The 12,779-nt window shown below is 37.9% G+C and overlaps 1 protein-coding gene across 1 annotated transcript in view; it reads left to right on the forward strand.

Annotated features, from left to right (window-relative positions):
- The window catches only part of CPA3 (carboxypeptidase A3), a 28,768-nt gene extending 23,005 nt beyond the window's left edge, over window positions 1–5,763 (forward strand). Inside the window, 1 exon segment of the mRNA XM_024769109.1 lies at window positions 5,576–5,763. Coding sequence (XP_024624877.1) covers window positions 5,576–5,763 — 188 coding nt within the window.
- The last annotated feature ends 7,016 nt before the right edge of the window (window positions 5,764–12,779 follow it).

Raw genomic sequence — 12,779 nt, forward strand, 5'->3', positions numbered from 1 at the left:
GTACAACATAGTGATTCGGTATTTTTGCAGATTATAGTTTATTTTAGGCTATTATAAGATAATGGCTACAATTCCCTGTGCTATACAGTATATCCTTGTCACCTATCTATTTTACACATCTAGCTATGTTGTCTTTGAGTAAATTGCTTCATCTCTCTGTGCCAAGATTTGCTCTTCTGTAAAACGGCAATTGGTACTTAAATCATAAGGTTGTGATAAGAATTAACGAAATGAGTTAGCGTACATAAAGCACTTAGAAGGGTGCCTGGTATTTAGCAAGTGATTGTTATTACATTCTATAAATATATACACATATTTTAGTGGGTATAGATGGAGATAAACAAAAGGCTAAGCAGCATGTTCAACAAATTAAGTTGTTTAATAATATATTCTTACAAGTAAAAGTCTTTCAATGTTGTATTTATTTTATGTCTTAATATAGTTTTTGTTTGCAAATTTAAGGTTCTAAAGATATAGAAAGTGGTATCATAAAAGAAAATGTATTACACTCAATAACATCAATTATGAAAAATCACAAATTACATAAATTCTCAATCACCACTATTAATCTTAATGAGAAATTTCTCACAAAGTAAATTTTTCAAAATGAAATATCAATATTCTTTAACTCTTTGAAATTACAGCAGTTTACTTAACTGCAAATGGAGGGCTGGTACAGCTAGAAACTGGCCACATTTATTGAAATGTCTAGCACACTTTAAGCCATCATGCAAGACACAATTCCTATTTATCCTACCTCCACTGCTACAGACCTCTTATGTTCTTTTTTACTAATGAACTTAAACTCAACTCTTGCTAAAAATGGCAGCCATCTTGATCACTGAAGCCAGAATATTTATCTCAGCTCACATGCTCCACAAACTCCCTGCAACATTGGCCCTTGTCGATATACCTTCTTCTTGCCATTCCCTTGGCTTCCTTGACACCAGACTCACCTGGTTTGCCTCCTCCTCCTTCTTTTCCACTTCGTCTCTGCTGACTGCCTCTAAAAGCAGATATTTTCCCAAAAATAGGTATCACGCAGATATTCCACAAGGTTGTCTCTTCGGGCCCCTCCTCTTCCTTCTGCTTCTTTCCTCATCAGGGAAGTACTCACTATCCTCACAGGCTGGAGCCTGCATTTGCCACCTAGAGGCACTGGGGTGGCCCAGCTAGGAAATCACCTTTCACCCATACAGCGGTTACCTGCAGGGATCAGTGGGAGCCCAGCAGCACCACGGGAACCAACTAGACGAAAACAGCAATGCAAAGGCTCTGAAAACTACATTGACACTGGAACCAGAAGTCACTAAAGAAGACCAGGGCCTGCATGCTAAACCTAAACAGGGTGACTGCCTGCTAAAGTAGATTTCCGTTAAAATTTAAGATTTAACATAATAGCCAAAGTGTCTAGGAAACAATCAAAAATCACTTATGCCAAAAGTAAAGAAAGGCACAGCTCGAATGAGAAAAGACACTGACAGATGCCAACACTGAGATGATTTAGGTGTTGGAATTATCTGACAAGAATTCCAAAATCGTCATCATAAAAATGCTTCAAAAAGCAATTACAGATAGCCTTGAAACAAATGATAACACAGAAAATCTCATCAAAGAAATGCAAGGGATTGGGCTTCCCTGGTGGCGCAGTGGTTGAGAGTCCGCCTGCCGATGCAGGGGACACGGGTTCGTGCCCCGGTTTGGGAAGATCCCACATGCCGCGGAGTGGCTGGGCCCGTGAGCCATGGCTGCTGAGACTGCGCGTCCGGAGCCTGTGCTCCGCAACGGGAGAGGCCACAAAAGTGAGAGGCCCACTTACCACAAAAAAAAAAAAAAAATGGTGGAGTTTTTCATAGCTCTCAATTTCCATTCTACATTCTCAATTTCCATTTTCCAATTTAAAAAGAAAGAAATGCAAGGTATCAAAAGGAAGCAAATGGAAATTATAGAACTGAAAAACACAGTACTTAAATTTTAAAAACTCACTGGAGAGGACCAATAGCAGAATGAATATGATGGAGGGAAGAATCAGTTAACTTGAAGATAGAACAATAGAACTTATCCAGTCTGAAGAGAGAAAACAAATTGAAAAAATATATAAACAAAGCCTAAGGGACCTGTGGCATAATAACAAATGATCAAACATTCATATCATCAAAGTCTCAGAAGGAGAGGAGAAAGAGAATAGTGCTGGAAAAAAATTTGAAGAAATAAAGACTGAAATTTCCCAAATTTCTTAAAGACATAAACCAACATATTCAAGAAACCAAGTGAACCACAAACAGAATAAGTTCAAAGAAACTCACATCAAGCCACACCATAATTAAAGTTCTGAAAACTAAAGACAAAGTAAAAACTCTTGAAAGCAACGAGAGAGAAACAATCTAGAAGGGGCAAAACAATTCAAATGACAGCAGATTTCTCATTTGAAAACGTGGAAGGCCAAAAGGAAGGGATAATATTTTTCAAGTGCTAAAAGAACTATCAATGATTAATTTTACATTCAGCAAAAAATATCCTTCAGAAATGAAGAGGAAATAAAGATATTCTCAGACAAAGGAAAACTAAGAGAATCTGTCACCTACAGACCTACCATTTAAAGATGGATAAGGAAAGCTCTCCAAATAAGAAAGACATGGTAACAGAGGCTTGAAACTGTGGAAAGGAAGGAAAAACAATAGATTAGGTAATGAATGAATGAATAATGAATGGATGGGTGGATGAATGAAGGATAAATAGACTATCTTTCTCCTCATGATGATTGAATCAAAAAGTATAATTCCGTCTGATGTGATGTTTAATATATGTAGCGAAGTAATCAAAACAACTGTATTTTAAAAGTGGGAAGGGGGGGCTTCCCTCGTGGCACAGTGGTTGAGAGTCCGCCTGCCGATTCAAGACACACGGATTCGTGCCCCGGTCCGGGAAGATCCCACATGCCGATCTAAATGCAAGTAAGATTTCTATATCTTACTTGACATGATAAAACACTGATACCAGTAGACTGTGATAAATCATGTATGTATATTATAATACATAGAGCAACCACTAAGAAAACTAAACAAACTGATATACTCAAAAACATTATTATAAATAAATCAAAATGGAATCCTAAAAATGTTCATGTAATCAACAATAAGGCAATAAAAGAGAAATGGAGGAATGAAAAACAGAGGGAACAAACAAAAATCAAATAGTAAGATGGCAGATTTAAGGTATATCAATAATTTACCTAAATATATTAATTAAAAGACAGATATTGGCAGAGTGGATTAAGAAAAATATGATTCAACAATACACTGGCTACAAGAAACTCACTTCATATATAACACAGGTTGAAATTGAAAGGCTGGGAAAAAGATACACCATGCAAACATTAATCAAAGTAGGAGTGGCTATATTAAACATCAGATAAAGTAAATTTCAGAACAATGGAATTTACCAGAAACAAACAGGAACGTTAATGATAAAAGGATCAATCCACCAAGAAGACATAATAATCCTGAATGTGTGCAAGGCAGTTTCACCTATGATGCTTCAGCCAATAATTTTCAAATCCATTTTCCCAGGCTCCTTCCTCCATGGCGCAGCAAATCAGAGAAAGGTGGCAGCGACCCCTGGCTTTCACCAGCCTCCCCACCCTCCAAACTCACGTTTCGATGCAGGACCCAGGCTTCACATATCCTTCTGCGTCAAACACTATGTATTTGGTAGCTGTTGTGCACAGGACTAAGGGGAAGAGGCACACAGAGACCAACTATTGCCTCAAGGACCCTGCACAAGCCCCGCCCATGGAGTCCCCCCTGCCTTCTATCCCAGGGCTGGACATGACTCTTCCATTCTGCCAAGGCTGGACATCTGACCGTACTCATCTGACTGCTCCAGCCCAAACAGCTCTGCAATGTTCTGCCGCCAGTCCCCAGATCCCTAGCAGGAAGCACCCATCCCCTGCCTGAATGATGCTAAACATCTTTTTTCTTCCTTCCTTTACCCTTTCTTTTCCCCATCACTACTCTCTCTGAGTTCCTGTTTCTGTTAATAACATGTGGATTTTTTCCAAGATTGAAATTTTTTCCCAGATTGAAATCTCAATCATTTTCATCAAATTCTGTGACTCTTCCATTCCAACGTTTCTTACACAGAGTCCCACCTATTCTCTCCCCAGTGTGGTGACTCTACACTAGTTCAGGCTTTCACTTCACAATACCTCCTAACTGGTCTCTCTCCTGTGCTGCCAAACAAAACATCTTTCATTTTTTAGTAGGTTTTCTGAGCTTTGCCCACAAACTCTTACTGCCCCATTTTCCAGTCCAACTATATCTCACTGGTCCCTAAAAATGCCTCCATGCTTTCCATCCTTGTAGTTCACTGGCCAGAATGCTTTTCTTCAATCTCCATCTGGAAAAACACTAGCCTTTCTTCAAGGCTCTCCCCAAATACAACCTCCATCATGAAGGTGGTATTTGAGCAGGTATTGAGCATGAAATGCCATCCTCTTCACCAAGCATAATTGCTTTCTTCCTTTAAATCTTCACAAGATACTGTACCTTTCCTATGGTACTTTTATAATCTGCCCTATCTCTGTTGATTTGCATAGTTGACTTCTCTCCCAACTGTAAGTTCCAAAGACACCAGTAGCATCTTCTTCATCTTTGTACCCTTGCACCACCCACCCTCCACAGTGCCAAGTAAAGTGCACTGCACATATGAAAGGTTTTAATAAATATTTGTTGAATAATTTGAAAGCCAACCCTGTCTCTCTCTACCAAAATATTCCTTCTCTCTTTCTTCATCACAGCTTTGAATTTTTATCTTTCAAATCTAAAATGTTTGTATCAAACTCATTACTTTTCCTAAAACATAATTTTATGTACAAAAAATTAGCTTTTCAATTATGTAAATCAAAATATACATAAATGCTTTTACAGTATGTACATACACTGTATGTAAGGTATGTTGTATAAACCTTATATGTATATAACCTCTACATGTTTATATTCTCAGTCTTTTTAACAAATAACATTCTTAGTAAAATTTCACAAAAATTGACATGGAAAAGTTGGATTAGGGGATTAAATATATCCTTAAAATAATTGATTTAAACTTTCTTGGTCTTTTAACTATAAAATAGTTTATCCTAGCAACATGAATGGAAAGAGACCTGAACTACTAGAAAGAATGTAACTTTGCATAGCTTGTATGTGTAGTTTTCCTTGGTGGTTTTCAGTGACCAGTGACCCCTCCTCAGCTGGTCTCCTCAACTGCTTGCACTTACTCAGACCACCTCCATCTACGACAATGTGCACCCAGAAGACAAACTCAATTTAGACTCAAAATGATCCAAGCAAAATGTAATTTTGAAAATGCAGCACATATTTAAAACGTGTGATGGATTCCAAAGCCATGATTATTTTTTACTCGACACTATACTATGCAGACCACTACCCCCATTCCTTACTGCAATTAACTGTACATGAAATTATTTTTATTGCTAATTTTACACCAGTAAATTTCCATTTCAAGAAAAACATTAACATTTGTTTCTAATTAAATATTTATTCCTTATGTTTTGCAGACCCGACATCAGCTTCTTCTTTAGACTGGGCTTACAACCTGGGCATCAAACACACATTTGCCTTTGAGCTCCGAGATAAAGGCAAATTTGGTTTTCTCCTTCCAGAATCTCAGATAAAGTCAACTTGTAAAGAGACCATGCTAGCTGTCGAAGTTATTGTCAAGTATATCCTCAAGCATACTTCCTAAAGAACTGCCCTCTGTTTGGAATAAGCCAGTTAATTCTTCCCGTGCCTTTCACTAGAAAGTCAATCTTTGCTTATCCCTAAATGTGGTTTCCACATCACCTGAATAGGTCCTCTCTTTTTCACTTAAGTCCTATGTTATTTCTTTTTGCTTTTATTTACTCTCAACAGTATCTCAACAAATAGCCTTAGGTGAAAGTTTAACCAAGTTAAGTTAGAACCCAGCACAAAGTATTATTTTGAGTATTTTGAAAGGTGATATACAGTGGGTCACGGGAAGGAAATGAGAACCTTCACTTTCTCCAGAACCAGACTTTCACCATGTGGCTTCATCATTTCATGTGCCAATATAATAAAAATAAAACATATTCCAAAGTGCACCTTCTGTTTTTTATAAATTATGTTCTCTACATTAGCATTAATAATCATGCATTAATGCTTCTTATGCATTCTGTTAATAAGAAAGAACACCTTCAATTTTTCAAAACATATTTTGCCTACATATTTTTTTTAATACAAGTTGATAATGTTTATATCTTCACACTAGCAAAAGGATTTTCTAGCAGGAAATAAAGTGGTTTATTTAGAGATGAATCTCAGTGCCTTAAACAACCAATCCAGTTCTCATCAACATAATGTACATAAAATTCAAAATAGTTTAAACTGCCATAATCAGAGGAAATTACCTGCCAAAACACCTCTTGGCAGTTACAGACACAGCCAGAACATCTGGTCAGCTGTGAGCCCTGCCTAATGATGGATAGAAAAAAAGCCTGGAAATAAAGTTGAAAAGGAAAAGAGAAAGTCATGTCGACCAAGGGCAATCGGAGTAACTTATTACCTTTATACTGTCTATAATAGTGTTGCTTAAGATAGTGTCACAAAATACCTTTTCCCTGACTTTATTCTTCAATACTGCATCATGTGACAACAGTGGCATCCACACTGTAAAAATCCAGAACATAGATGCCTGACCAGAATTTGAGGGACAAGTAGAGAGTTCCTTGACTTCCTATAAACTTACTTCTCGGAACAATCTGGATAAAATTTTTGAGGATCTTAAAAGATCCTGAGAAACCAGGTTAACAAATAATCTAGGACATTCCTCATGACTCCTTTAAGGGCCCATAAAAGAAAGAGTGCCATCAAATCTACAAGGTGATGGTATTTCTGATAGTTAGAAGGCAGGTGAAAGTTTCCCGTGCAGAATTGTCTGGGGGAAACCAATATAAACTAACAAAATTGCTTTACACGTGGAGGAGGGAAAGGTGACAATGGCAAGAAAGTAAAACATAAAACTCTGATTATGAGGTTAAACTGTCCCTTATAAAAAATATAATATCTATACCTAAATATTTAGCATTCAAAACTGGCTCTGAACCCAGGAACGCAAATTTGTTCCATTAAACGTGCCATATGGGAATTATACACTCATTCACACTTACTCAACTGATAAAGGACTGAAAGAAACTGTAATCTTAACATTTACATAAATATTTCTAATTCCGTTAGGTCTTTAGGTGGCGGAGGTAAAAGAGATAATCCCAATTATTGAATATCATCCAGTGCTCACCTAGTTTATAAAAGACACAAAGTTCTACTCACCATTTTATTTGAGACTTTATGTAGCTTAATATTTCTTTTCTCAGAGAGAAAGCATATGAGTGACTAAAAATCAAAAATCCTAACAAGATCATTCCTTATCTTAACTGAATACCTTTTGCATGACATCTCAGGGTATTTCGCTTGACTTCATATGAATTGTGAAAATAAACATGTGAGGAAAAATATCTATCAATATATTAAAATTTAAAAACTATAAAGCTTCATTTTATTTACGGAAAAGTTTAAGTAGTGTCAGTGCTTGATTCTTCCCTGGTCATATTTCTCATTTATCAGTAAAATGACTTGGTGCCCAAGTTACAAGTAGTGCTGTCTCTTAAAATATTCTTGACAATGTCTCACAAAAAAAATCTTCTAAGTCATCATTCCTCTTCTAGTTTTCATACCACCAAATTCACTCAAGAAACATTGCTGCATGTTTTGAAAATTTTTATGGCCATGATCTAGTAGCTGAGACACAGACCTCCATTATATGAGAAAATGAAACATCTTACTGATTAGTTTTAGCAATGCAAATAAATTTGAGTTTCCAATGGGCATTATGACTCCAAACTGATTTTAAAATGTCATATCAGAAGTACCCTCCCCATACCCTACACATCGGATATGTTCTATAACTTCATAAGTGCTCACTGCCTAAGTAAACACTAGGCTTATTGACAAGAGTTTCCGTTTCTCATTTGAAACAAACATTTATGCCTCATTTTCTTTAGATGAAAAAACAAACAAGTAATTCCCAGAGAAACGTGCAAGAAATCACTGAAAATACTCAAGTTCTCTCTATTCTCAGGTTCTACCAACTTGTTCTCACAAAGTGTTTAAATTATTTTGGTCGTTTCAAATAGATGAATGTTGGGCTTTTGTGGACATGGGAAAAGATCAAAGACAGAGAACTTCTAACCTTTTACCTTTAACATACAAAATGTAAATGGGAGTTTTTCTAAAAGAGAACGTGCATTGGTTCCAAAACCTACAATGAAATATGGTAGTATTAAACTGATGTTGACTTCCCAGGATACAAATTATAAGAAGCAGTAGCAGAAAGCAATCTGAGTTGAACACTCATTTATATGAAGCAATGGCACCTAGAAACTATGCCCAAGCTTATAAACTGCTAGCTGTCCCCTAAAATCTATTCTCCCCTCTTCCCTAGTAATAGGCCTCCCAATTTTGAACTGGGCACATGGCTACTCAAAGGCTCAATTTCCAAACTTCCCTTTCAAACAGAGTGGCTCTTGGACTGTTCTGGACAGTGAGTTGCAAGAGGAAACACCATGTGGCAAAGTCTAGAATGCTAACTTCATAGACCTCTGGCATATACATTTTGGTCCTTCCTTTCTGTTCTTTTCTCTTTCTTTTGGCTGGAATACAACTGTGATGACTGAGGCTGAGCAATCAGCTTGGACCATAAAATGTTCTTGAGAACTGAAGCTAAAAATATGATAGTAGGAGCTACCATAACAGTTCCAGATGTGATCTGGATGAAAATCCCCAGAGGGTGTTATACAAAATCACAGGACTAGAAATCAGGAGGTTGGCTTAGACTCCTGAATCCACTGAATGATATTCAGCAAGACACAATCACCCTTTGCCTGCCCTCCTTATCTCCTAGATTTTTGTTGGGATTTGAGATAATAGATGCTCAACAAGGTAAGCTACTTATTTCCATTTTGTTTATATTTGAGACAAAGAACACTTATCCTCAAGAGAGTTGGCTCAGGTGGCTCCTAATTGAGGTAGGTGTCAGGTGGTACAGAAACATGGCACCATGGCTGCACTCAGGTGTGATTTTTCCCCCCCAGGGCTCTGCTATAATGAGGTACAAAGGGATGTGTGCATATGACATTTCCCTGCAGGCAAAGTTTTCATCAGATTATTACAATCTAAGGGTTATTGACAGTTCAAAAGTTTACAAGCACAACTGAAAACAAAATCCAACATAATTTGAAAAATATCTGCACACATAAAAATGAACTCTAACCCTGGGAACTCAGAGTTTGTAGAGAAGTTTGTTTCTTTTTTGTTGTTGTTTATTAATACTGATTTTTTTCTTTGTTTTTTTAACAATATTCAGAAGAAATACATAATAAAATGTCTACTAGATAGCTGGAAAATATAAAACATTTCCGATTATCAAAAACAAGTAAATTAGACGCCCTAAAATTTTATAAAATAATTAAAGCATGACAACGTATTTGTTACAGTATGTGGCCTGAATGTTTCCCTGCTCTGTACTGCCACCTACAGTTTCCCCAGTCGTTCTGACCCTGAGCTGGTGCTTGTCCAAATGTAGTATATGGAGAGTGACATCACCAAGATGGCCAAATAAGATGTCCCTCACTAATATCCCCCCCTCAACAACAACAATTTGGCATCCATCCATGGACAAAGGTGCCTCTGTGGGAGCAACAGAATCCAGCCCCATATGCCAAGGGTAATAAACATACAGACCTCAACCCTGGCTATGGACCCTGAAGTGGCCCATGAACTGGCTCTAGCCCCTCTTGGCCACAGTCTGGGAGTCCCTGGAGAATAATGACTTAAACAATCAGCCTTGGACTTCCCTGGTGGCACAGTGGTTAAGAATCTACCTGCCAAGGCAGGGGACACGGGTTTGAGCCCTGGTCTGGGAAGATCCTACATGCCACAGAGCAACTAAGCCCATGTGCCACAACTACTGAGCCTGTGCTCTAGAGCCCGAAAGCCACAATTACTGAGCCCATGTGCCACTACTACTGAAGCCTGTGCACCTAGAGCCCACGCTCTGCAACAAGAGAAGCCACCACAATGAGAAGCCTGCACACCACAAGGAAGAGTAGCTCCTGCTTGCCGTGACTAGAGAAAGCCTGACGGCAGCAACGAACACCCAATGTAGCCAAAAATAAATAAATAAATAAACTTATTTTTTAAAAAAATCAGCCTCTTACCTTGTGAAAATCCAGGAGTTCGATGGAGAAGTTCTAGCCATTGAACCACTGGAGCAAAAAAATCCAAGACTGGACACATTGGAGAGGGTAAGAGGAATAGTTTGACTTTACTCTCATCACCTCTCCCCCAAGGTGGCACAACTCAGCCTAAGAGAGCCCTTCTTGGCCTGCAATTTCTCCCACAGAGGAAAAGGAGAGCATGTGAGTGAGCACCTGGCTTCCCCAGCTATGTGGGACACTAGCAAAGAGGCCCATTTCTCTCTCATCTCATCCAGAGTACTGAGTCATGAGCTGCATGACTGCGAGCAGTGAGCAGCTAGGAGAACAGGAGCCAGGGCTTGGAACATATCAAAGGGACATGAATGATACTAACCATATCACAGACTCCATCATAGAGACCTGCCTAAGGGTCACTGGGATGCCCTGCCTGCAGATTCCCCCCAACCAGCCCAGTCACTCCGAGCTCTTCACAAACACACACACACACACATACCCACACCCCATGGCCGGCTCCCTGTGTGTGCTTCCAAGAGTTGTGAGAACAACCTTTGGCAGACAGATAGTGAGCACAAGCTCAAAGCAGGCCTGAATCTGTGGGCCAAAGAGAAACGACAAACTTGAACTTTTAGCACTTCCCCTGGGAAAGTAAAAAAGGAGGCTGTCAGCACCCAGCCTGGTATATTGCAGGATCAAGAGAAGGCATACAAGCTTAAGAATTCTGCCACAAGATGGAGTAAAAAGTGTGGGGCTGGCATATCTACAGAAAGTCTGAGAAAGTCTCAGGATTTCTAGAAGGGCTGAAGGAAGGTTATTTCTCTCCTACTGTCAGTCAGTAAGGACTGGAGGAAGTGACTGCTACTTCAAATGTGAAGACAGCAACACAAAACTACAAGGAACATGGAAAATCAAGGAAACATGACACCACCAAAGGAAAACAATAATATTCCAGTAACTCACCCCAAAGACATAGAGATCTGGAATTTACCTGATAAAGAATTCAAAACAGCTGTTTAAAGGAAGCTCAATAAGCTACAAGAAAACACAGAAAAAATAATGCAATGAAATTAGGAAAACAATATACACAAAACATGAGAAGTTTAATAGAGACAGAAATTGTAAAAAAAAAAAAAAAAAAAAAAGAACCCAACAGAAATTCTGGAGCTGAAGAATACAATGAATGAAATGAAAAAAATGCATTAGACAGCATCAACATCAAATAGATCAAGGAGAAGAAAGAATCTGTGAAGCAGAAGACGAGAACTTTGAAATTCTCCAGCCAGAGAAGAATTAAGAAGAAAAAATGAATGCCTACATGAATTATGAAATACCATCAAGAGAAGCAATCTGCAAATTACAGAGTCACAGAAGGAGAAGAGAGGGAGAAAGAGCCAGAAAGCTTATTTAAAGAAATAATGGCTGAAAACTTTGAAATCTGGGGAGAGATTTGCTCACCCAAGTTCATGAAGCTCACAGGTCCCCCCAAAAATTCAACTGAAAAAGATCTTCTCCAAGACACAATATATTGATAATAAAACTGTCAAATATCAAAGACAAACATAGAATCTTAAAAGCAGCAACAGGAAAGAAGCTTGTAATTTACAAGGGAATCCCCATAAGTCTATTAGTGAATTTCTTCCCAGAAAACTTACAATCCCGGAGAGATCAGAATGATACAATCAATGTGCTGAAAGAAAAAAACTGCCAACCACACATACTTTGTCCAGAGAAGTTTTCCTTCAGAAATGAAGGAGAGATAAAGACTTCCCCAGACAAACAAAAGCTGAGGGAGTTCATCACCACTGGACTTGACTTACAAGAAATGGTGAATTTTTCAAGTTGAAATAAAAGGAAACTATTAGTGACATGAAAACATATGAAAATATACAACACACTGGCAAAGGTAAGTATATAGTCAAATTCATAATACTCTCTGATATGGTGGCATATTAACCTACGTAACTCTAGTAAAAAAAAGATTAAAGAACAAAAGTATTAAAAATAACTACAGCTACAGTAATTTGTTAATAAATACACAATATAAAAGAGGTAAATTTTGACATCAAAAACATAAAATGTAGGGAATAAAAGGGTAGAGTTTCTGTATGCAACTGAAGTTGTCATCAATGTAAAACAGACTGTAAGGTAGTTTATGTGAGCCTCATGGTAACCACGAAGCAAAAACCTACAGTAGATACACAAAGGATAAAGAAAAGGGAATTAAACCATACCACTATGGAAAATCACCAGTTCACAAAGGAAGACAGAGAGTAAAAAGGAACAAGGGAAGTACAACACAGCCAGAAAACAATAATTTGGCATTGTAAGCACTTATCTATTAATAATTACTCTAAATGTAAATGAATTAAATTCTACAATCAAAAGACAGAATGGATAATAAACCAAGACCCAACTACATGCTGCCTATAAGAGATTCATTTCAGCTTTAAGATCATCCACAGGCTCAAAGTGA

This window comes from Neophocaena asiaeorientalis, unplaced genomic scaffold (genome assembly GCF_003031525.2).
Source record: "Neophocaena asiaeorientalis asiaeorientalis breed wild unplaced genomic scaffold, Neophocaena_asiaeorientalis_V1.1 scaffold118, whole genome shotgun sequence".
Classification (NCBI taxonomy): Eukaryota; Metazoa; Chordata; class Mammalia; order Artiodactyla; family Phocoenidae; genus Neophocaena; species Neophocaena asiaeorientalis.